The 26,706-nt window shown below is 30.3% G+C and overlaps 1 protein-coding gene across 1 annotated transcript; it reads right to left on the bottom strand.

The window, feature by feature from the left end:
- Positions 1 to 13,102: 13,102 nt before the first annotated feature.
- On the bottom strand, positions 13,103 to 18,117 carry LOC135267430 (uncharacterized). The gene is made up of 2 exons (XM_064359637.1): positions 16,314 to 18,117; positions 13,103 to 16,259 (listed from the first exon to the last, which is right to left on the bottom strand). Exons 1-2 carry the CDS (start codon positions 18,115 to 18,117, stop codon positions 15,484 to 15,486), a joined length of 2,580 nt encoding a protein of 859 aa, XP_064215707.1. The 3' UTR covers positions 13,103 to 15,483.
- Positions 18,118 to 26,706: the final 8,589 nt, after the last annotated feature.

Here is a 26,706-nt window from a genome sequence, read left to right as displayed (position 1 = left end):
CAGTTTTAACAAAAGCGGATTACTCTGTTTGATTCTATGCTTTGAGTAGAGTAAACTACTATAAAACGTAATGAAAACTTTATATTCAAGCTCAAAAGAACAAATTACGTTATAGTTTTGAGAAAAAAAATTGAACAAGTGCAAAAGCTAATACTTTGCTTTAAAATAACGATTTATGTGGTAATATGGTATTTTGCATCTGTACTATAAAAGTTTACTCGTTTCGCTCTATTGAATCATTCGAAATAAATTATTTTGACACAACAACGAAAATAATTATTTGTTTAAACTGTAACATGTCGTTTATATAAAACGAACTAAGACGTTTGGCATCTGTTTAGTAAAAGTTTTCTCGTTTGGGGCATAAAATCGTTTGAAATTAACAGTTCTGGTCAAAACTAAACGTAAATTATATCTTTGAGACGAAATTTAAAGTTTACATTAAGTTTTATACAAGTTTGCTCTATTCTAAGCAAAGGAGTAATCAGGATAAACTGCTTTTATCCAAAGTAATACATAATTTGCAGTTTTGAGCCAGAATAAGACGTTTTTAATCTTTTTAATGTAGGTTTTCGTGTTCAAAAGAAAGAATCGTCTAAAATAAGCAATTTGTGTCCAGACTGAAACGTAATTTGATTTTCTGGGCCTGAATAAGAGGTTTTCAGTTTCTTTGATGTAAGGTTTCTTGTTTGTAACAATGAATAAACGAAAATCATTGGTTTTAATCCAAACTGTGAACTCTTAATTTCAAACGATTTTATGCCCCCAAACGAGAAAACTTTCACTAAACAGATGCCAAACGTCTTAGTTCGTTTTATAAAAACGACTTATGTTACAGTTTAAACAAAAACAAATTATTTTCGTTGTTGTTGTGTCAAAATAATTTATTTCGAATGATTCAATGGAGCGAAACGAGTAAACTTTTATAGGACAGATGCAAAATACCATATTACCACATAAATCGTTATTTTAAAGCAAAGTATTAGCTTTTGCGCTTGTTCAATTAAAGTTTGCTTACTTCGAAATATGTAGTCGTCCGAAATAATTTTTTTTGTCAAAACTATAACGTAATTTGTTCTTTTGAGCTTGAATATAGAGTTTTCATTACGTTTTATAGTAGTTTACTCTATTCTAAGCATAGAATCAAACAGAGTAATCCGCTTTTGTTAAAACTGATACATAATTTGCTCTTATTTTCGAGAATAGGACATTTTCAATATGTTTGATAAAATTTTTCTTGTTTATAGCAAGGAATCGTTTAAAATAAGCTGTATTTGCCTAAACTGATACGTAATTCGATATTTGTGCATGGATACGATGTTTTCAGTTTCTTTGACGTGAAATTTCTTGTTGCAAAAGGTAATAATTTGCTTTAAAACAACGCTTTATATGGTAATATGTGGTTTTGCATCTGCCCCATAAAAGTTCTTTAGTTTCGAATCATAAAATCGTTTGAAATAAACAGTGCTGGTCAAAACTATAACGTAAATTATTTCTTTGAGACGAAATTTAAAGTTTTCATTAAGTTTTATACAAGTTTACTCTATTCTGAGGAAAGGAGTAATCAGGATAAATTGCTTTTATCTAGAGTAATATATAATTTGCAGTTTTCAGCCAGAATAAGACGTATTTAATCTTTTTAATGTAAGTTTTTGTATTTAAAACAAAGGATCGTCTAAAGTAAGCAGTTTTTGTCCAGACTGAAACGTAATTCGAATTTCTGTGCCTGAATAAGAGGTTTTCAGTTACTTTGATGTAAGGTTTCATGTTTGTAACAATGAATTAACGAAAATAATTGGTTTTTATCCAAATTGTGGCATGAATCGTTTTTAAAAGGCGAAATAAGATGTTTTTCCGCTGTACAGTGAAAGTTTACTCGTTTCAAAGCATAGAACCGTTTGAAATTAACAGCTCTCGTTAAGACTATAACGCAAATCTTTTGTTTTGTGCTAAAATAAGACGTTTTTAGTCAGTTTGATATAAGTTTTCTTGTTCAAAGCAAAATATTGTCGAAAATCAACCGTTTTTGTCTAAACTGATACAAAATTCGGTGGTTTGTGTCCGAATACAAAGTTTTCAGATTCTTTAATGTTAGGTTTACTGCTTCTAACAAAGAATCAACGAAAATGTCTTTATAGGACAAAACATGATGTTTGGCATCTGTTTAATAAAAATTTACTCGTTTGGAAGCATAGAATCATTCCAAATAAGCTATTCTCGTCGAAACTATAATGTAATTAGTATTTTGTGCTAGAATACAGCGTTTTTGTTAGATTTATTAACAATTTTGTCTATTTTAAGCAATGAAACGAATAGGATTAGCTGCCTTTATTCAAAGTGATACATAAATTGCTCTTTTATGCCAGATTAATACCTTTTTAGTCTGTTCGACGTAAGTTTTCTTGTTCAAAGCAAAAGATCGTCTAAAATAAGCCGTTTTTGTTTGAACTGATAAACAATTCAGACTGAGACTCAACAAAAATAATTTGTTTTAATCCACACTGATACTTTTTGACCCTATAAGAGTCCGAGATACGCCGTTCTCGTCAAGTCTATAACGTAATTCGTTTTTTTGTGTCAGAATACGAGGTTTTCTGTCTGTTTAATATGTTTTTAATAATAATAATAACAATAATAATAATAATAATAATATTAATAATATTAATAATGAAAATAATAATAGTAATAAAAGTAAGCTTAGTTTTCTAAGCAAAAATGAAGCTTATTTTGTGTGTTATATGAGCGTTTTCTCATTTCTATGCAAGAAATCATCTGTGATCTGTGTTTTTAGGCAAGAAATTGTCTAAAATTAATAACTCATTTTAAAACTGGTATAAAAACATTTACTATACAAAAGTTAATAATAATAATAATAATAATAATAATAATAATAATAATAATAATAATAATAATAATAATAATAGTAATAATAATAATAATAGTAATAAAATTAAGCTTAGTTTTCTAAGCAAAAATGAAGCTTATTTTGTGTGTTATATGAGCGTTTTCTCATTCTATGCAAGAGATCATCTGTGATCTGTGTTTTTAGGCAAGAAATTGAATAAAATTAATAACTCATTTTAAAACTGGTATAAAAACATTTACTATACAAAAGTTAATAATAATAATAATAATAATAATGATAATAATAATAATAATAATAATAATAATAATAATAATAATAATAATAATAATAATAATAATAATAATAATAATAATAATAATAATAATAATAATAATAATAATAATAATAATAATGATAATACTTATAATAATGAATTTCTTTCTAAATTAAAGCTTAGTTTTTCTAAGCAAAAATGATGCTTATTTTGTGTTATCTGAGCGTTTTCTCATTTCTATGCAAGAGATCATCTGTGATCTGTGTTTTTAGGCAAGAAATTGTCTAAAATTAATAACTCATTTTAAAACTGGTATAAAAACATTTACTATACAAAAGTTATAATCGGTTTTTAATAATAATAATATTAATAATAATAATAATAATAGTAATAATAATAATAATAGTAATAATAATAATAAAAATAATAATAATAATAATAATAATAATAATAATAGTAATAGTAACATAAGTAATAATAATAATAATACTTTTAATAAGGAAAAATGGAGCTTATTTTGTGTGTTACATGAGCGTTTTCTCATTTCTATGCAAAAGATCATGTGTGATCTGTGTTTTTAGGCAATCTAAGCCATTTTATAGTTTTTAATATTTAACAAAAATTTGCTTTAAAATAAAATGTTTGAAAAACTGAAATTAAACTAAATTAATTGTGTCTAACACTTTAGTAGAGGAAAAAGGAGGAGACATAAAAGTCACTATAGTCTTAGAGTTGTCTTTAGTCGTCATATTAATAACAATAACATTTATAATAACAATACTAGTAGTATTAAATTTGCTTATATGCAAGCGCTTAATTAAGGTAACAGTTTTTTTGTTTTTTTGCTTATATCTCGAAAGCAGTTACTCCTATCAATGTTTAGTTTTTCACCAAAATTAAAGGTGATAAAATTTCCTACAAAATAGTTATTTGCATTTTTCATGTAGAACTAACCATAAGCGAGATATAAGTTTGAAAATAATTAATAATTAAAAAAAAGTGTTTTAACAGAAAATGTCTTGTGATTTAAAATACACTTAATTTATTGGGTTTAATACTTTATTAGAAGAAAAAAGAGGTGCCATAAAAGTCACTGAAGTCTTCAGAGTCGTTTTTAAATGCTGCATTTTTGTCTTCGTCTCAAACATTGAAAACTGGATTACATTTTTGTTCAGTAACAGTTACAGTTTTCTTATTGGTTTTTTTCTTTCAAAATTAAAGCTGATAAAATTTCCTACAAAATCGTTATTTGCATTTTTCTTGTAGGACCAACCATAAGCGAGTTATAGAGTTGGATATAAATAACCTTTAACAAAAATTTGCTTTAAAATAAAATGTTTGAAAAACCAATATTAAACTAAATTAATTGGGTCTAACACTTTAGTAGAGGAAAAAAAAGACATAAAGTCACCAAAGTCTTCAGAGTTGTTTTTAGTACTAAATTTGCTTATATGCAAGCGCTTAATTAACGTAACAGTTTTTTGGTTTCTTGCTTATATCTCGAAAACAGTTACTTCTATCAATTTTTATCTTTCTACTAAAATTAAAGCTGATAAAATTTCCCACAAAATAGTAATTTGCATTTTTCATGTAGGACTAACCATAAGCGAGATATAAGTTTGAAAATAATTAATATTTGAAAAAAAGTGTTTTAACAGAAAATGTCTTGGGATTTAAAATACACTTAATTTATTGGGTCCAATACATTATTAGAAGAAAAAGGAGGTGACATAAAAGTCACTGAAGTCTTCAGAGTCGATTTTAAATGCTGCATTTTCGTCTTCGTCTCAAACATTGAAAACTGAATTAAATTTTTGTTCAGTAACAGTTACAGTTTTCTTATTGGTTTTTTGCTTATATCTCGAAAACTGTTACTCCTATCAATTTTTATCTTTCTTTCAAAATTGAAGCTGATAAAATTTCCAACAAAATCGTTATTTGCATTTTTCTTGTAGCTGATAAAATTTCCTACAAAATAGTAATTTGCATTTTTCATGTAGGACTAACCATAAGCGAGATATAAGTTTGAAAATAATTAATATTTAAAAAAAAGTGCTTTAACAGAAAATGTTTTGTGATTTAAAATACACTTAATTTAATGGGTCCAATACTTTATTAGAAGAAAAAGGAGGAGACATAAAAGTCACCAAAGTCTTCAGAGTTGTTTTTAGTACTAAATTTGCTTATATGCAAGCCCTTAATTAAAGTAACAGTTTTTTGGTTTCTTGCTTATATCTCGAAAACAGTTACTCCTATCAATTTTTATCTTTTCACTAAAATTAAAGCTGATAAAATTTCCTACAAAACAGTTGTTTGCATTTTTCATGTAGGACTAACCATAAGCGTGATTTTAAATCACAAGACATTTTCTGTTAAAGCACATTTTTTTTTTAATATTAATTATTTTCAAACTTATATCTCGCTTATGGTTAGTCCTACATGAAAAATGCAAATAACTATTTTGTAGGAAATTTTATCAGCTTTAATTTTAGTGAAAAGATACAAATTGATAAGAGTAACTGTTTTCGAGGTATAAGCAAGAAACCAAAAAACTGTTACTTTAATTAAGGGCTTGCATATAAGCAAATTTAGTACTAAAAACAACTCTGAAGACTTTGGTAACTTTTATGTCTTCTCCTTTTTCTTTTACTAAAGTGTTAGACACAATTAATTTAGTTTAATTTCGGTTTTTCAAACATTTTATTTTAAAGCAAATTTTTGTTAAAGATTATTTATATCCAACTCTATAACTCGCTTATGGTTGGTCCTACAAAAAAAATGTGAATAACTATATTGTAGAAAATTTTATCAGCCTTAATTTTGAAAAAAAGATAAAAATTGATAGGAGTAACAGTTTTCGAGATATAAGCAAAAAACCAATAAGAAAACTGTAACTGTTACTGAACAAAAATGTAATTTAGTTTTCAATGTTTGAGACGAAGACGAAAATGCAGCATTTAAAATCGACTCTGAAGACTTCAGTGACTTTTATGTCACCTCCTTTTTCTTCTAATAAAGTATTGGACCCAATTAATTTAGTTTAATTTCGGTTTTTCAAACATTTTATTTTAAAGCAAATTTTTCTTAAAGATTATTTATATCCAACTCTATAACTCGCTTATGGTTGGTCCTACAAAAAAAAATGCTAAAAACTATTTTGTAGGAAATTTTATCAGCTTTTAATTTTGAAGAAAAGATAAAAATTTATAGCAGTAACTGTTTTCGAGATATAAGCAAAAAACCAAAGCAAAAACTGTTACCGTTTCAGAACAAAAATGTAATTCAGTTTTCAATGTTTGAGACGAGGACGAAAATGCAGCATTTAAAATCGACTCTGAAGACTTCAGTGACTTATATGTCACCCCCTTTTTTTTCTAATAAAGTATTGGACCTAAAAAATTAAGTGTATTTTAAATCACAAGACATTTTCTGTTAAAGCACTTTTTTTTTAAATATTAATTATTTTCAATCTTATATCTCGCTTATGGTTAGTCCTACATAAAAAATGCAAATAACTATTTTGTAGGAAATTTTATCAGCTTGAATTTTAGTAAAAAGATAAAAATTGATAGGAGTAACTGTTTTCGAGATATAAGCCAGAAACCAAAACACCGTTACCTTAATTAAGCGTTTGCATATAAGCAAATTTAGTACTATTAGTATTATTATTATTAATGTTATTGTTATTAATATGACGATTAAAGACGACTTTGAAACCTTTAGTGACTTTTATGTCTTCTTCTTTTTCCTCTACTAATGTGTTAGACACAATTAAATTAGTTTAATTTCAGTTTTTCAAACATTTTATTTTAAAGCAAATTTTTGTTAAATATTATTTATATCCAACTCTATAACTCGCTTATGGTTGGTCCTACAAGAAAAATGCAAATAACTATTTTGTAGGAAATTTTATCAGCTTTAATTTTGAAAAAAAAAATAAAAATTGATAGGAGTAACTGTTTTCGAGATATAAGCAAAAAACCAATAAGAAAACTGTGACTGTTACTGAACCAAAATGTAATTCAGTTTTCAATGTTTGAGACGAAGATGAAACTGCAGCATTTAAAAACGACCCTGAAGACTTCAGTGACTTTTATGTCACTTTCTTCTTCTTCTAATAAAGTATTAGACCCAATAAATTAAGTGTATTTTAAATCACAAGACATTTTCTGTTAAAGCACTTTTTTTTAAATATTAATTATTTTCAATCATATATCTCGCTAATGGTTAGTCTTACATGAAAAATGCAAATAACTATTTTGTAGGAAATTTTATCAGCTTTAATTTTAGTAAAAAGATAAAAATTGATAGGAGTAACTGTTTTCGAGATATAAGCAAGAAACCAAAAAACTGGTACCTTAATAAAGCGCTTGCATATAAGCAAATTTAGTACTATTAGTCTTATTATTATTAATGTTATTGTTATTAATATGACGATTAAAGACAACTTTGAAACCTTTAGTGACTTTTATGTCTTCTTCTTTTTCCTCTACTAATGTGTTAGACACAATTAAATTAGTTTAATTTTAGTTTTTCAAACATTTTATTTTAAAGCAAATTTTTCTTAAAGATTATTTATATCCAACTCTATAACTCGCTTATGGTTGGTCCTACAAAAAAAATGTTAAAAACTATTTTGTAGGAAATTTTATCAGCTTTAATTTTGAAGAAAAAATAAAAATTTATAGGAGTAACTGTTTTCGAGATATAAGCAAAAAACCAAAGTGAAAATTGTAACCGTTACTGAACAAAAATGTAATTCAGTTTTCAATGTTTGAGACGAAGACGAAAATGCAGCATTTAAAAACGACTCTGAAAACTTCAGTGACTTTTAAGTCACCTCCTTTTTTTTCTAATAAAGTATTGGACTCAATAAATTAAGTGTATTTTAAATCACAAGACATTTTCTGTTAAAGCACTTTTTTTTAAAATATTCATTATTTTCAAACTTACATCTCGCTTATGGTTAGTCCTACATGAAAAATGCAAATAACTATTTTGTTGGAAATTTTATCAGCTTTAATTTTAGTAAAAAGATACAAATTGATAGGAGTAACTGTTTTCGAGGTATAAGCAAGAAACCAAAAAACTGTTACTTTAATTAAGGGCTTGCATATAAGCAAATTTAATACTAAAACAACTCTGAAGACTTTGGTAACTTTTATGTCTTCTCCTTTTTCTTCTACTAAAGTGTTAGACACAATTAATTTAGTTTAATTTCGGTTTTTCAAACATTTTATTTTAAAGCAAATTTTTGTTGAAGATTATTTATATCCAACTCTATAACTCGCTTATGGTTGGTCCTACAAAAAAAATGTGAATAACTATTTTGTAGAAAATTTTATCAGCTTTAATTTTGAAAAAAAGATAAAAATTGATAGGAGTAACAGTTTTCGAGATATAAGCAAAAAACCAATAAGAAAACTGTAACTGTTACTGAACAAAAATGTAATTTAGTTTTCAATGTTTGAGACGAAGACGAAAATGCAGCATTTAAAATCGACTCTGAAGACTTCAGTGACTTTTATGTCACCTCCTTTTTCTTCTAATAAAGTATTGGACCCAATTAATTTAGTTTAATTTCGGTTTTTCAAACATTTTATTTTAAAGCAAATTTTTCTTAAAGATTATTTATATCCAACTCTATAACTCGCTTATGGTTGGTCCTACAAAAAAAATGCTAAAAACTATTTTGTAGGAAATTTTATCAGCTTTAATTTTGAAGAAAAGATAAAAATTTATAGCAGTAACTGTTTTCGAGATATAAGCAAAAAACCAAAGTAAAAACTGTTATCGTTTCAGAACAAAAATGTAATTTAGTTTTCAATGTTTGAGACGAAGACGAAAATGCAGCATTTAAAATCGACTCTGAAGACTTCAGTGACTTATATGTCACCCCCTTTTTTTTCTAATAAAGTATTGGACCTAAAAAATTAAGTGTATTTTAAATCACAAGACATTTTCTGTTAAAGCACTTTTTTTTTAAATATTAATTATTTTCAATCTTATATCTCGCTTATGGTTAGTCCTACATAAAAAATGCAAATAACTATTTTGTAGGAAATTTTATCAGCTTAAATTTTAGTAAAAAGATAAAAATTGATAGGAGTAACTGTTTTCGAGATATAAGCCAGAAACCAAAACACCGTTACCTTAATTAAGCGTTTGCATATAAGCAAATTTAGTACTATTAGTATTATTATTATTAATGTTATTGTTATTAATATGACGATTAAAGACAACTTTGAAACCTTTAGTGACTTTTATGTCTTCTTCTTTTTCCTCTACTAATGTGTTAGACACAATTAAATTAGTTTAATTTCAGTTTTTCAAACATTTTATTTTAAAGCAAATTTTTGTTAAATATTATTTATATCCAACTCTATAACTCGCTTATGGTTGGTCCTACAAGAAAAATGCAAATAACTATTTTGTAGGAAATTTTATCAGCTTTAATTTTGAAAAAAAAATAAAAATTGATAGGAGTAACTGTTTTCGAGATATAAGCAAAAAACCAATAAGAAAACTGTGACTGTTACTGAACCAAAATGTAATTCAGTTTTCAATGTTTGAGACGAAGATGAAACTGCAGCATTTAAAAACGACCCTGAAGACTTCAGTGACTTTTATGTCACTTTCTTCTTCTTCTAATAAAGTATTAGACCCAATAAATTAAGTGTATTTTAAATCACAAGACATTTTCTGTTAAAGCACTTTTTTTTAAATATTAATTATTTTCAATCATATATCTCGCTAATGGTTAGTCTTACATGAAAAATGCAAATAACTATTTTGTAGGAAAATTTATCAGCTTTAATTTTAACAAAAAGATAAAAATTGATAGGAGTAACTGTTTTCGAGATATAAGCAAGAAACCAAAAAACTGTTACCTTAATAAAGCGCTTGCATATAAGCAAATTTAGTACTATTAGTCTTATTATTATTAATGTTATTGTTATTAATATGACGATTAAAGACAACTTTGAAACCTTTAGTGACTTTTATGTCTTCTTCTTTTTCCTCTACTAATGTGTTAGACACAATTAAATTAGTTTAATTTCAGTTTTTCAAACATTTTATTTTAAAGCAAATTTTTCTTAAAGATTATTTATATCCAACTCTATAACTCGCTTATGGTTGGTCCTACAAAAAAAATGTTAAAAACTATTTTGTAGGAAATTTTATCAGCTTTAATTTTGAAGAAAAAATAAAAATTTATAGGAGTAACTGTTTTCGAGATATAAGCAAAAAACCAAAGTGAAAATTGTAACCGTTACTGAACAAAAATGTAATTCAGTTTTCAATGTTTGAGACGAAGACGAAAATGCAGCATTTAAAAACGACTCTGAAAACTTCAGTGACTTTTAAGTCACCTCCTTTTTTTTCTAATAAAGTATTGGACTCAATAAATTAAGTGTATTTTAAATCACAAGACATTTTCTGTTAAAGCACTTTTTTTTTAAATATTGATTATTTTCAAACTTACATCTCGCTTATGGTTAGTCCTACATAAAAAATGCAAATAACTATTTTGTTGGAAATTTTATCAGCTTTAATTTTAGTAAAAAGATACAAATTGATAGGAGTAACGGTTTTCGAGGTATAAGCAAGAAACCAAAAAACTGTTACTTTAATTAAGGGCTTGCATATAAGCAAATTTAGTACTAAAAACAACTCTGAAAACTTTGGTAACTTTTATGTCTTCTCCTTTTTCTTCTACTAAAGTGTTAGACACAATTAATTTAGTTTAATTTCGGTTTTTCAAACATTTTATTTTAAAGCAAATTTTTGTTAAAGATTATTTATATCCAACTCTATAACTCGCTTATGGTTGGTCCTACAAAAAAAATGTGAATAACTATTTTGTAGAAAATTTTATCAGCTTTAATTTTGAAAGAAAGATAAAAATTGATAGGAGTAACAGTTTTCGAGATATAAGCAAAAAACCAATAAGAAAACTGTAACTGTTACTGAACAAAAATGTAATTTAGTTTTCAATGTTTGAGACGAAGACGAAAATGCAGCATTTAAAATCGACTCTGAAGACTTCAGTGACTTTTATGTCACCTCCTTTTTCTTCTAATAAAGTATTGGACCCAATTAATTTAGTTTAATTTCGGTTTTTCAAACATTTTATTTTAAAGCAAATTTTTCTTAAAGATTATTTATATCCAACTCTATAACTCGCTTATGGTTGGTCCTACAAAAAAAAATGCTAAAAACTATTTTGTAGGAAATTTTATCAGCTTTAATTTTGAAGAAAAGATAAAAATTTATAGCAGTAACTGTTTTCGAGATATAAGCAAAAAACCAAAGTAAAAACTGTTACCGTTTCATAACAAAAATGTAATTCAGTTTTCAATGTTTGAGACGAAGACGAAAATGCAGCATTTAAAATCGACTCTGAAGACTTCAGTGACTTATATGTCACCCCCTTTTTTTTCTAATAAAGTATTGGACCTAAAAAATTAAGTGTATTTTAAATCACAAGACATTTTCTGTTAAAGCACTTTTTTTTAAATATTAATTATTTTCAATCTTATATCTCGCTTATGGTTAGTCCTACATAAAAAATGCAAATAACTATTTTGTAGGAAATTTTATCAGCTTGAATTTTAGTAAAAAAATAAAAATTGATAGGAGTAACTGTTTTCGAGATATAAGCCAGAAACCAAAACACTGTTACCTTAATTAAGCGTTTGCATATAAGCAAATTTAGTACTATTAGTATTATTATTATTAATGTTATTGTTATTAATATGACGATTAAAGACAACTTTGAAACCTTTAGTGACTTTTATGTCTTCTTCTTTTTCCTCTACTAATGTGTTAGACACAATTAAATTAGTTTAATTTCAGTTTTTCAAACATTTTATTTTAAAGCAAATTTTTGTTAAATATTATTTATATCCAACTCTAAAACTCGCTTATGGTTGGTCCTACAAGAAAAATGCAAGTAACTATTTTGTAGGAAATTTTATCAGCTTTAATTTTGAAAAAAAAAATAAAAATTGATAGGAGTAACTGTTTTCGAGATATAAGCAAAAAACCAATAAGAAAACTGTGACTGTTACTGAACCAAAATGTAATTCAGTTTTCAATGTTTGAGACAAAGATGAAACTGCAGCATTTAAAAACGACTCTGAAAACTTCAGTGACTTTTATGTCACTTTATTCTTCTTCTAATAAAGTATTAGACCCAATAAATTAAGTGTATTTTAAATCACAAGACATTTTCTGTTAAAGCACTTTTTTTTAAATATTAATTATTTTCAATCATATATCTCGCTAATGGTTAGTCTTACATGAAAAATGCAAATAACTATTTTGTAGGAAATTTTATCAGCTTTAATTTTAGTAAAAAGATAAAAATTGATAGGAGTAACTGTTTTCGAGATATAAGCAAGAAACCAAAAAACTGTTACCTTAATAAAGCGCTTGCATATAAGCAAATTTAGTACTATTAGTATTATTATTATTAATGTTATTGTTATTAATATGACGACTAAAAACGATTCTGAAGACTTTGGTGACTTTTATGTCTTTTTCTTTTTTCTCTACTAAAGTGTTAGACACAATTAATTTAGTTTAATTTCAGTATTTCAAACATTTAATTTTTAAGCAAGTTTTTGTTAAATATTATTTATATCCAACTTTATAACTCGCTTATGGTTGGTCCTACAAGAAAAATGCAAAAAACTATTTTGTAGGAAATTTTATCAGCTTTATTTTGAAAAAAAGATAAAAACTGATAGGAGTAATTGTTTTCGAGATATAAGCAAAAAACCAAAGTGAAAACTGTTACCGTTTCAGAACAAAAATGTAATTCAGTTTTCAATGTTTGAGACGAAGACGAAAATGCAGCATTTACAATCGACTTTGAAGACTTCAGTGACTTATATGTCACTCCCTTTTTCTTCTAATAAAGTATTGGACATAATAAATTAAGTGTATTTTAAAACACATGTAAATGAAACTCGGAATTCACCCAAAAACTAATTTATTAGCAAATTAGATTCAACAACGACATTGACACTGCCACAGTGTCCTTCCAACTAACTAGGCGTTGCCCGTACGCGCCTCACGCGTCATCATTTCCCGCCAATTTCACCAGCAGCGCCCCCTTCACTTAACAGTCGGCCACGCTTCCGTGTTCCACGTCCTCGGGGAACCACCGGTGTTTCTAAAACAAGTAATTAACCAGTACCATGTATCCGAGCCGTAGTATCATCTACAGCCCGAGTCCCACTTAAGAACTATTTATAAACAACCTGAAAATAATCATAATCGTGTTTCTCACGTTGAGAATGAATCTGAAAATAATCATAATCGTGTTTCTCACGTTGAGAATGAATCTGAAAATAATCATAATCGTGTTTCTCACGTTGAGAATTAATTAAGAACAACAATAAGAACACCAACAACAACAACAATAAGAACACCAACACCAACAAGATCAGTAACCTCAAGAATAAGTAGAAGAACAATAACAAGAACAAGAACAATAACAACAACAACAAATCATTAACTCATGAGTTTCAACGTAAAGCGCTTAAAAACAACATTTGGGCCCAAAATCGTGAGTTCACGTTGAACTTCACTCAGCTTCACAGCGAACTCAGTCATTCGTCACTGACATCGTCCATTGTTTCGTCTCCACTCGTCGTGGCGACAACGTAATGTCTCAATTTGTCCACTGAATGGACACCCTCATATCGTTTTTGGGAACGCGTCGCCCCCGGCATGTCCGTCACGACATACCTATCGTAGTCGAGCACTTGCTGAATTCGGTACGGTCCCGAATATTTAGGTAACAGCTTCCGACTTTTGCCCTCGTTTGAAACTCGCGTGGTGCGTACCAACACGAGATCACCTGCATTAAATCTCTTTGGGGCACAGCGTCGCTTGTCATAACGCTCCTTTTGCTTCTGCTGTTCCTTTTCGACACGCTGAGCAACGTCTGCTCGTGTCCGTGGCAAATCGCCATCATGAACACCCTCTGTCACCACGTTGGTGAGGATTGAGTCATTAGCATGTCGAGGTGTATACCCCAACAACAATTCGTATGGACTTTTGCCCGTAGTCGAATTCGGCGTAGAATTAATACCCCAACTAATTCTACTCACAAAGTCATCCCATTTCTCTTCTTCTCTCGAGCTAGCAGCAAGCTGAGATAAAATCGTACGATTTAATCGCTCCACCTGGCCATTAGCCCGTGGTGTGGCAGTCGCGGTTAGTACTAATTTAACGTTTAAATCGGTACAATGTGTCTTAAACTTTTTGCTAGAAAAACAAGCCCCACGATCGGCTATTATACGTTTAGGTACACCAAACATTCCTGTAAGAGAAGCTAAAAATGATAAAACAGGGCCCACCTTAGTATTAGGCACGGCCCTGAGAAAGACAAATTTAGTAAATGCATCGATAATAGCTAAAAGATAAGAATTATGTGATTTGCTCTTTACAAATGGTCCCAAATGATCCATGTGCAATGTGTCAAATGGTTGCGAATTCTTAGGTATGGGATTCAAAAATCCTGGCTGCTTTCCTCCGGCTTCCTTATTGTAGAGACACTCCAAGCAGCTAGAAATATATTTATGAACATACCTCCGCATTGAAGGAAACCAATAAGATTTCGACACAGATGCCAAAGTTTTCTCATTCGATAAATGGCCAATTCCATCGTGGTGTGCTAATAAAATCTGGCGTCTTACCGCTTTTGGTACGACCCATTTTAATCCTGACTCAGTCTGTTTGAATACTCGACCATCTTTTAGTTTATACTCTTTGTGAATGGCACGCTCTTCAGCGTTCGTCGGTGATTTTTCCAATATTTCCTTCAACAATGCGCATCTCGCATCCTTCATTTGAACAGCTAAAATCCAATCATCATCGTTAACATTAATATGCAAGACTTCCACTGAAGGCTCCGAAGGATCTAATACCGGATTTCTACTCAAAGCGTCAACGTGACTCATTTTACTGCCAGGTCTGTATTCTACAGTAAAGTCGAACTCAGAAGTCAACAACCACCATCTCCCAATTCGTGGAATCAAATCTCTCTTGGTAAGGGTTGTTCGTAAAGCATTACAGTCTGTGATCACCTTGAATTGAAGCCCCAACAAGTATACTCGATAATGTTTGAGAGAACAGACCACCGCTAGCGTTTCTAGCTCGTACGAGTGGTACCTTTGTTCCTCTTTGGTCGTCTGTCGGCTGAAAAACATAACTGGACGCAAAGATCCATTACCTTGTCGTTGCAACAGAATGCCACCAATTCCAACTTTAGAAGCGTCAGTGTGTAACTCCGTTTCAGCTTCCGCGTCGTAAATTGCAAGAACTGGTCTGCTCGTCAAGATGTCTTTTAAAGTCTGAAAAGCCCGCTCTTGTGCTTCTTCCCAAACAAATGCACTGCCTTTTTTCGAAAGTACCCACACAAACCTAAGAATTGCCTAAGTTTGTGTACGTCTGTTGGTTTGGGAAAAGCTGTCACCGCTTTGATTTTTGTCTCGCCTGGCTTAATGCCTTCCGCACTGATCTCATGCCCTAAATACTCTATTTGACTTCCAAAGAAGCAACATTTACTCAGCTTTAGAGTCAATCCGAACTGTCGAAGCAATTGAAACACCGTTCGTAAATTGTTAAGACCTGTTTCAAAGTCTTTGGAAGGTATCAGAAGATCATCTATGTAACAAAAAGCGGTCTGAAACCGTAATGGACCCAACACCTTATTCATAGCTCGCTGAAACACTGCCGGAGCGTTGGCTAGACCAAAAGGCATGCGGACAAACTCGTAATGCCCATCAGGCGTAACAAATGCTGTCTTTGGAATCGATTCGGTGGCCATTGGGATCTGATAGTACCCACTCGCGAGATCTAGTGTGGTGAAAAACTTTGCACCGTTTAGTTTATCCAAATGTTCGTCTACTCGTGGTAACGGAAAGCGATCTTTGATTGTTTTCGAATTTAATTGCCGATAGTCAACACACATACGGTGTTGCCCATCTTTCTTCCGCACCAACAGTATGGGACTCGAATATGGCGAGTCTGATTCTCGTATGACTCCGCTACCTAACAAGTCATTTACTATATCTCGAACAATTCTTCTTTCGTGATGCGATAACCGATAAGGACGATAAACTACAGGTTTATCATCAGTCAAAGTTAGCTTCATTTCTGCCGCAGTTGTGGCACCTATTTCCGCTACATTTCGTGCAAAACAATCTCGAAATTCGTTAACGAGTTGTAACAATTGCTCGAACTGAGCCGGGTCTAGATTCTTATTGACTTGTGTAAGAAGTTCCCACCGTTGAAAACTCTTTACCTCAACCTTCCCCACAGAAAACACACTCACCGTCGTAGCTGTCCTTTCCTGCTCGCAAGGCTCAGCTCTCGCAACGATTTGCGCCTTTCGATATACCAGATCTTGGTGCGATAGATTGCGAACGGTCACTAGGCCTCCATCACATGTGACACACCGATGAACAACGTGTTCGAACCCTGGTCTCGGACGTTGACACCCTTCAACGTAATAAGCTCCTTTCCACCCATCGTCTTTTGCCTTGATTCGTATGCAACCAATGGATTGAGGAGGGATCACTGTTTCCTCTTCCGCCCAAAGTGCAACTTTTCGTGTCGGAAGTTGGCCTAGAAATGCTTGGATCGATTCGTTGTTTCCGTCAACTACTCTCACAGCTTCCTCATTTGCTATAATCGTATTAGCACCCGCATTAAGGAAGGTCTGTCCCACTATGACAGGCACACGTTGTGCACTGTCTTCGACGATCAAAGCTTTTACGTTTGCCTTGACAAGATCCACTTCTAGCTCTACTTCGACTTCCCCATGCACTTTGGTGATTCCCTGGCCATAACCACGAATCAAATGTAAACTTGGCTGCCACATCAGTCCCAATTCTCTAGCAACACTTTGCTTGACAAGGACCGGTTCAGCTCCTGAGTCAATGTAAGCTCGCGTCGGCTTACCATTGACCTTAATGTCTATGTAATAATTCTTATTATTACTTGCGTCAGCTACACTTGTCGTTAGTGCCTGCTTAGACATGTTTTCTTTTACTAAGTTACCACGTCGGCACTCAGCATCCACATGTCCAATGCGACCACATTTCTTGCACTCAATTCTTGGTTTCGGGCACTTTGTCGCAACATGTCCTCGATTACGACAATTGTAACACCGAACTGACGAATACAGTTTTTGTGCTTCGACTCGACTTGGAAGGAACCTCCTCCTTTCCCGAGGCGCCTGCTTTGCGAGCGTATCCCGCTTGTCACCTTCGGATCTCAGAGTCGACAAATACTCAGCGTACAAGCTTTCGGGTGTAACGTAACGCCCTGCTCTAGCCCCATTTCTGAGAGTCACGTCAGTCATTCCATCAATAAGACAGGAGACTGCATTCGTTCCTGTTATGTCACAAGCCTGCAACAGATTTAATTTCCCAAAATAATATTGTGCCCAGGTTTCACCATCTTCCTTCACCCTATTCACTAGCTTACGAAGTGTGGAAGCATAATCGTGGTGATCGGGGAAGGTGGCTTGTAACAAACGTTTCCATTCATCCCAGCTCCGGTCGTATGCTGAGGGATCGAGATTGTCGTACCACTCCTTGGCCAACCCCTTGAGTCGACTTATCATGCCGTAAATCGTTGTACGTTCGTCCCAACCGTTCACGAGAGCCAACTGGTCAATTTTATGCAACCACTTAGTGGTACTAAAATTGGGGTTTCCTGGAGCGAATTCAGGAATCAAGTCACTTTTAATGCCAACTTGTCCTGATGTGTGCTCAAAATTGCGGTTTAGCAAACGTCGATTCAAGTTTTCCACGAGTTGCTCAAGTCTCGCGATTCTAGCGGATTCGGCCGAAACTGGGGGTGAATTTACTGTAGTGGAGACCCCAGGCGTGGACCTTTTGGGCCGTGGCTCATCGTCACTTGAGTCCGAGTCGTCCGAGTCCACATTTCCTCGATACCTGTGACGCCCCATTGCGAAAATCTCATTAGAAAACTTTTCGCGCCTTTTGAGCCACACCCAAATGAAAATTGACAGCGTGTGGTTGCGTAACTCCTAGAACTCGTCAGAAATCAGAAAAACCAGATAAATTCGGCTAGCACCCGATTGATTTGTTCGATTTCAAGTCGTAAAACACAATTTTGTTACGAATGAAACGGTACAGATTCCCAAAACTTCAATTTTTGGCCCTTGCCTTGGCGACCCACAAATTCCTCACAAAATCACCACAATTCACCACTCTCTATCGGAAACGATTATTTGAGCAATATCCTACCGCTGCTCTGCAAATGAAACTCGGAATTCACCCAAAAACTAATTTATTAGCAAATTAGATTCAACAACGACATTGACACTGCCACAGTGTCCTTCCAACTAACTAGGCGTTGCCCGTACGCGCCTCACGCGTCATCATTTCCCGCCAATTTCACCAGCAGCGCCCCCTTCACTTAACACACAAGACATTTTCTGTTAAAGCACTTTTTTTAAATATTAATTATTTTCAAACTTATATCTCGCTTATGGTTAGTCTTACATGAAAAATGCAAATAACTATTTTGTAGGAAATTTTATCAGCTTGAATTCTAGTAAACAGATAAAAATTGATAGGAGTAACTGTTTTCGAGATATAAGCAAGAAACCAAAACACTGTTACCTTAATTAAGCGTTTGCATATAAGCAAATTTAGTACTATTAGTATTATTATTATTAATGTTATTGTTATTAATATGACAACTAAAGACAACTCTGAAACCTTTAGTGACTTTTATGTCTTTTCCTTTTTCCTCTACTAAAGTGTTAGACACAGTTAAATTAGTTTAATTTCAGTTTTTCAAACATTTTATTTTAAAGCAAATTTTTGTTATATATTATTTATAACCAACTCTATAACTCGCTTATGGTTGGTCCTACAAGAAAAATGCAAATAACTATTTTGTAGAATATTTTATCAGCTTTAATTTTGAAAGAAAGACAAAAATTCATAGGAGTAACTGTTTTCGAGATATAAGCAAGAAACCAAAAAACTGTTACCTTAATAAAGCGCTTGCATATAAGCAGATTTAGTACTATTAATATTATTATTATTAATGTTATTGTTATTAATATGACGACTAAAAACGATTCTGAAGACTTTGGTGACTTTTATGTCTTTTTCTTTTTTCTCTACTAAAGTGTTAGACACAATTAATTTAGTTTAATTTCAGTATTTCAAACATTTTATTTTTAAGCAAGTTTTTGTTAAATATTATTTATATCCAACTTTATAACTCGCTTATGGTTGGTCCTACAAGAAAAATGCAAATAACTATTTTGTTGGAAATTTTATCAGCTTTAATTTTATTCAAAAGATAAAAATTGATAGAAGTAACTGTTTTCTAGATATAAGCAAGAAACCAAAAAACTGTTAACTTAATTAAGCGTTTGCATATAAGCAAATTTAGTACTATTAGTATTATTATTATTAATGTTATTGTTATTAATATGACGATTAAAGACGACTCTGAAATCTTTAGTGACTTTTATGTCTTCTCCTTTTTCCTCTACTAAAGTGTTAGACACAATTAATTTAGTTTAATTTCAGTATTTCAAACATTTTATTTTAAAGCAAATTTTTGTTAAATATTATTTAAATCCATCTCTATAACTCGCTTATGCTTGGTCCTACAAGAAAAATGCAAATAACTATTTTGTAGGAAATTTTATCAGCTTTAATTTTAGTAAAAAGATAAAAATTAATAGGAGTAACTGTTTTCGAGATATAAGCAAGAAACCAAAAAACTGTTACCTTAATAAAGCTCTTGCATATAAGCAGATTTAGTACTATTAGTATTATTATTATTAATGTTATTGTTATTAATATGACGACTAAAAACGATTCTGAAGACTTTGGTGACTTTTATGTCTTGTTCTTTTTTCCTATACTAAAGTGTTAGACTCAATTAATTTAGTTTAATTTCGGTTTTTCAAACATTTTATTTTAAAGCAAATTTTTGTTGAAGATTATTTATATCCAACTCTATAACTCGCTTATGGTTAGTCTTACAAAAGAAATGCAAATAACTATTTTGTAGGAAATTTTATCAGTTTTAATTTTAGTTAAAAGATAAAAATTGATAGGAGTAACTGTTTTCGAGATATAAGCTAGAAACCAAAACACTGTTACCTTAATTAAGCGTTTGCATATAAGCAAATTTAGTACTATTAGTATTATTATCATTAATGTTATTGTTATTAATATGACGACTAAAGACGACTCTGAAACCTTTAGTGACTTTTATGTCTTTTTCTTTTTCCTCTACTAAAGTGTTAGACCCAACTAATATTTAAAAAAAAGTGCTTTAACAGAAAATGTCTTGTGATTTAAAATACACTTAATTTATTGGGTCCAATACTTTATTAGAAGAAAAAGGAGGTGACATAAAAGTCACTGAAGTCTTCAGAGTCGATTTTAAATGCTGCATTTTCGTCTTCGTCTCAAACATTGAAAACTGAATTACATTTTTGTTCAGTAACAGTTACAGTTTTCTTATTGGTTTTTTGCTTATATCTTGAAAACTGTTACTCCTATCAATTTTTATCTTTCTTTTAAAATTAAAGCTGATAAAATTTCCTACAAAATCGTTATTAGCATTTTTCTTGTAGGACCAACCATAAGCGAGTTATAGAGTTGGATATAAATAATCTTTAACAAAAATTTGCTTTAAAATAAAATGTTTGAAAAACCGATATTAAACTAAATTAATTGGGTCTAACACTTTAGTAGAGGAAAAAGGAGAAGACATAAAGTCACCAAAGTCTTCAGAGTTGATTTTAGTACTAAATTTGCTTATATGCAAGCGCTTAATTAAGGTAACAGTTTTTTGGTTTCTTGCTTATATCTCAAAAACAGTTACCCCTATCAATTTTTATCTTTTTACTAAAATTAAAGCTGATAAAATTTCCTACAAAATAGTAATTTGCATTTTTCATGTAGGACTAACCATAAGCGAGATATAAGTTTGAAAATAATTAATATTTTAAAAAAAAGTGTTTTAACAGAAAATGTCTTGGGATTTAAAATACACTTAATTTATTGGGTCCAATAGTTTATTAGAAGAAAAAGGAGGTAACATAAAAGTCACTGAAGTCTTCAGAGTCGATTTTAAATGCTGCATTTTCGTCTTCGTCTCAAACATTGAAAACTGAATTACATTTTTGTTCAGTAACAGTTACAGTTTTCTTACTGGTTTTTTGCTTATATCTCGAAAACTGTTACTCCTATCAATTTTTATCTTTATTTCAAAATTAAAGCCGATAAAATTTCCTACAAAATCGTTATTTGCATTTTTCATGTAGGACCAACCATAAGCGAGTTATAGAGTTGGATATAAATAATATTTAACAAAAATTTGCTTTAAAATAAAATGTTTGAAAAACTGAAATTAAACTAATTTAATTGTGTCTAACACTTTAGTAGAGGAAAAAGAAAAAGACATAAAAGTCACTAAAGGTTTCAAAGTCGTCTTTAGTCGTCATATTAATAACAATAACATTAATGATAATAATACTAATAGTACTAAATTTGCTTATATGCAAACGCTTAATTAAGGTAACAGTGTTTTGGTCTCTTGCTTATATCTCGAAAACAGTTACTCCTATCAATTTTTATCTTTTTACTAAAATTAAAGCTGATAAAATTTCCTACAAAATAGTTATTTGCAATTCTTTTGTAAGACCAACCATAAGCGAGTTATAGAGTTGGATATAAATAATCTTCAACAAAAATTTGCTTTAAAATAAAATGTTTGAAAAACCGAAATTAAACTAAATTAATTGAGTCTAACACTTTAGTATAGGAAAAAGGAGAAGAAATAAAAGTCACCAAAGTCTTGAGAGTCGTTTTTAGTCGTCATATTAATAACAATAACATTAATAATAATAATAATAATAGTACTAAATTTGCTTATATGCAAGCGCTTTATTAAGGTAACAGTTTTTTGGTTTCTTGCTTATATCTCGAAAACAGTTACTCCTATCAATTTTTATCTTCTTACTAAAATTAAAGCTGATAAAAATTCCTACAAAATAGTTATTTGCATTATTCTTGTAGGACGAAGCATAAGCGAGTTATAGAGATAGATATAAATAATATTTAACAAAAATTTGCTTTAAAATAAAATGTTTGAAATACTGAAATTAAACTAAATTAATTGTGTCTAACACTTTAGTAGAGGAAAAAGAAGAAGACATAAAAGTCACTAAAGGTTTCAGAGTCGTCTTTAATCGTCATATTAATAACAATAACATTAATAATAATAATACTAATAGTACTAAATTTGCTTATATGCAAACGCTTAATTAAGTTAACAGTTTTTTGGTTTCTTGCTTATATCTCGAAAACAGTTACTCCTATCAATTTTTATTTTTTTAATAAAATTAAAGCTGATAAAATTTCCTACAAAATAGTAATTTCCATTTTTTATGTAGGACTAACCATAAGCGAGATATAAGTTTGAAAATAACTAATATTTAAAAAAAAGTGCTTTAACAGAAAATGTCTTGTGATTTAAAATACACTTAATTTATTGGGTCCAATACTTTATTAGAAGAAAAAGGAGGTGACATAAAAGTCACTGAAGTCTTCAGAGTCGATTTTAAATGCTGCATTTTCGTCTTCGTCTCAAACATTGAAAACTGAATTACATTTTTGTTCAGTAACAGTTACAGTTTTCTTATTGGTTTTTTGCTTATATCTCGAAAACTGTTACTCCTATCAATTTTTATCTTTCTTTCAAAATTAAAGCTGATAAAATTTCCTACAAAATCGTTATTTGCATTTTTCTTGTAGGACCAACCATAAGCGAGTTATAGAGTTGGATATAAATAATCTTTAACAAAAATTTGCTTTAAAATAAAATGTTTGAAAAACCGATATTAAACTAAATTAATTGGGTCTTACACTTTAGTAGAGGAAAAAGAAGACATAAAGTCACCAAAGTCTTCAGAGTTGTTTTTAGTACTAAATTTGCTTATATGCAAGCGCTTAATTAACGTAACAGTTTTTTGGTTTCTTGCTTATATCTCGAAAACAGTTACTTCTATCAATTTTTATCTTTCTACTAAAATTAAAGCTGATAAAATTTCCTACAAAATAGTAATTTGCATTTTTCATGTAGGACTAACCATAAGCGAGATATAAGTTTGAAAATAATTAATATTTGAAAAAAAAGTGTTTTAACAGAAAATGTCTTGGGATTTAAAATACACTTAATTTATTGGGTCCAACACTTTATTATAAGAAAAAGGAGGTGACATAAAAGTCACTGAAGTCTTCAGAGTCGATTTTAAATGCTGCATTTTCGCCTTCGTCTCAAACATTGAAAACTGAATTACATTTTTGTTCAGTAACAGTTACAGTTTTCTTATTGGTTTTTTGCTTATATCTCGAAAACTGTTACTCCTATCAATTTTTATCTTTCTTTCAAAATTAAAGCTGATAAAATTTCCAACAAAATCGTTATTTGCATTTTTCTTGTAGGACCAACCATAAGCGAGTTATAGAGTTGGATATAAATAATATTTAACAAAAATTTGCTTTAAAATAAAATGTTTGAAAAACTGAAATTAAACTAGTTTAATTGTGTCTACCACTTTAGTAGAGGAAAAAGAAAAAGACATAAAAGTCACTAAAGGTTTCAGAGTCGTCTTTAGTCGTCATATTAATAACAATAACATTACGAGTAATAATAATAATACTAATAGTACTAAATTTGCTTATATGCAAACGCTTAATTAAGGTAACAGTGTTTTGGTTTCTTGCTTATATCTCGAAAACAGTTACTCCTATCAATTTTTATCTTATACTAAAATTAAAGCTGATAAATTTTTCTACAAAATAGTTATTTGCATTTTTCTTGTAGGACCAAGCATAAGCGAGTTATAGAGATGGATATAAATAATATTTAACAAAAATTTGCTTTAAAATAAAATGTTTGAAATACTGAAATTAAACTAAATTAATTGTGTCTAACACTTTAGTATAGGAAAAAGGAGAAGACATAAAAGTCACCAAAGTCTTTAGAGTCTTTTTTAGTCGTCATTTTAATAACAATAACATTAATAATAATAATACTAATAGTACTAAATTTGCTTATATGCAAGCGCTTTATTAAGGTAACAGTTTTTTGGTTTTTTGCTTATATCTCGAAAACAGTTACTCCTATCAATTTTTATCTTTTTACTAAAATTAAAGCTGATAAAATTTCCTACAAAATAGTTATTTGCATTTCTTTTGTAAGACCAACCATAAGCGAGTTATAGAGTTGGATATAAATAATCTTCAACAAAAATTTGCTTTAAAATAAAATGTTTGAAAAACCGAAATTAAACTAAATTAATTGAGTCTAACACTTTAGTATAGGAAAAAGGAGAAGACATAAAAGTCACCAAAGTCTTTAGAGTCTTTTTTAGTCGTCATTTTAATAACAATAACATTAATAATAATAATATCAAGCGTTCATTTAAAAAAAAACTCTAGAGTGCTTTGAAATTAAAAAACAATTGTTTTGTATGTCTATGATTAATTCGTGCACTTACTTGTCAAATTGAAAGATTTCATAACCTTACTTTTTGACAATTAAAAAATAACACATTTTCGTAAAAATATTTATTTATTAACTATAAAAACTGTTGGAAATGTCTTCTTTGTTGCTCAACACACATAACACAACGCCTTCGAACACTGTTTAACCCATTAGTCAGTTCAAGTGGATTTTCGTTAATTTCATTAATTTTCTGTTGAATGCGTCGTCTTAATTCATCAATAGTTGGAATTGGTGTAACAAAAATTGAATTTTTAATGCGTGGCCAAAGATAAAAGTCGCAAGGCGTTAAATCACATGATCTTGGGGGATAATCATTTGCTGTATTCCTGCTAATTATTCTGTCATCAAAAAACGTTCTCAGAAAGTCTGAAGTTTCTGCTGTGCAATGCGCTGTTGCACCATCTTGTTGAAACAAACCATCTTGTAATTCTTCATCGTGAAGTTCTTCGATAAAAGGCGTAAGAATTTCTTCGCGATAACGTACTGCAGTTAGTGTTCCTGAAAACTACATCAAACTGTAGTTTTAGCTCTAACATTACGAAAAAACACTCAACCTTGAAACAAAATTGGACCGACAATTCTTCTTTTGCTGATAGCCGCCCAAACACCTATTTTTCTGGATGAAGAGGTTCTTCCACAGCTTCATGAAAATGTTCTGTTGTACGCGAGGTGGACGCAGTTCCACGAGACAAGCTCACATTTCAGTGAAAAGGGTTTTTAAATTCTTCATAGACGATAACCTCAGGAAAAGCTTCTCGAAATTCCTCCAGGCACGGTTGAATTGAATATTTCCAAACACCGTTCACTTTCTCTCCATTTCGGAAATAACTTTCCAACAAAAAGGCTTTTTGTTCACTGGTATACACCATGATTACAAATCAAGAAAACACGAAATTTAGTATTGAAAAATACTGTTTTTTTATGTTCGGAAAACAGAAGCAACAACCACAGAAAATCACACAAAAACCAAGCTCGTTTTGGTAGAAACTGGCGGGAACGAAAAAATGTCAGGTTCTGGTTTAATAGGCAACCAACAATACAATGCCAAATTTGTACCATAGGCACTAGCTAAGAAATACGTAAAAAATTCAACGCATGCTGCGAGTTTTTTTTTTAATGAACGCTTGATACTAATAGTACTAAATTTGCTTATATGCAAGCGCTTTATTAAGGTAACAGTTTTTTGGTTTTTTGCTTATATCTCGAAAACAGTTACTCCTATCAATTTTTATCTTTTTACTAAAATTAAAGCTGATAAAATTTCCTACAAAATAGTTATTTGCATTTTTTTTGTAGGACCAAGCATAAGCGAGTTATAGAGATGGATATAAATAATATTTAACAAAAATTTGCTTTAAAATAAAATGTTTGAAATACTGAAATTAAACTAAATTAATTGTGTCTAACACTTTAGTAGAGGAAAAAGAAAAAGACATAAAAGTCACTAAAGGTTTTAGAGTCGTCTTTAGTCGTCATATTAGTAGGATATAAGCGCCGATGTCGTCACAAATTCGGTTTAAATTCTCACGTTAGATGGCGCCACGGTACGGTCTGCAAGCTTTTCGCTAGATGGCGCTGCCGTCAGTCAGCGCCGCCGCCGCCTTCAATCAAAGATGGCGCTGCTGGCCTCCATTTTAATTATTTTTTTTTATTTTTTAAACTTCCCGCCAATATCAGATGATGATGATGATGATGGCCGACCGACGCAACACACCACACACCCCCGCGCGTTTGCGAATTTTGGGGTTGTGAAATTTTTGGTTTTTGGGGTTGTGAAATTTTGAATATATGATTTTTGAAATGTGCAATTTTGAATACATGAAGTATACAAAACATGCTGTATTGAGTTAAGCAATTTTAAATGGATTATTAGGAGAACAGAAAAAATCGCTCTAGTGTTTATCTAACTACCTCCTACTACGCTAAATTGTATTAATGGGAGAACAGGAATAAGGAGTAATTTTTTTCTGAAAAAAAAAAA

The sequence above is a fragment of the Tribolium castaneum genome, unplaced genomic scaffold (assembly GCF_031307605.1).
Source record: "Tribolium castaneum strain GA2 unplaced genomic scaffold, icTriCast1.1 ptg000027l, whole genome shotgun sequence".
NCBI classification, from domain to species: domain Eukaryota; kingdom Metazoa; phylum Arthropoda; class Insecta; order Coleoptera; family Tenebrionidae; genus Tribolium; species Tribolium castaneum.
The sequence above is the reverse complement of the archived record's forward strand: the minus strand, read 5'-3'. Positions and strand labels throughout refer to the sequence as shown.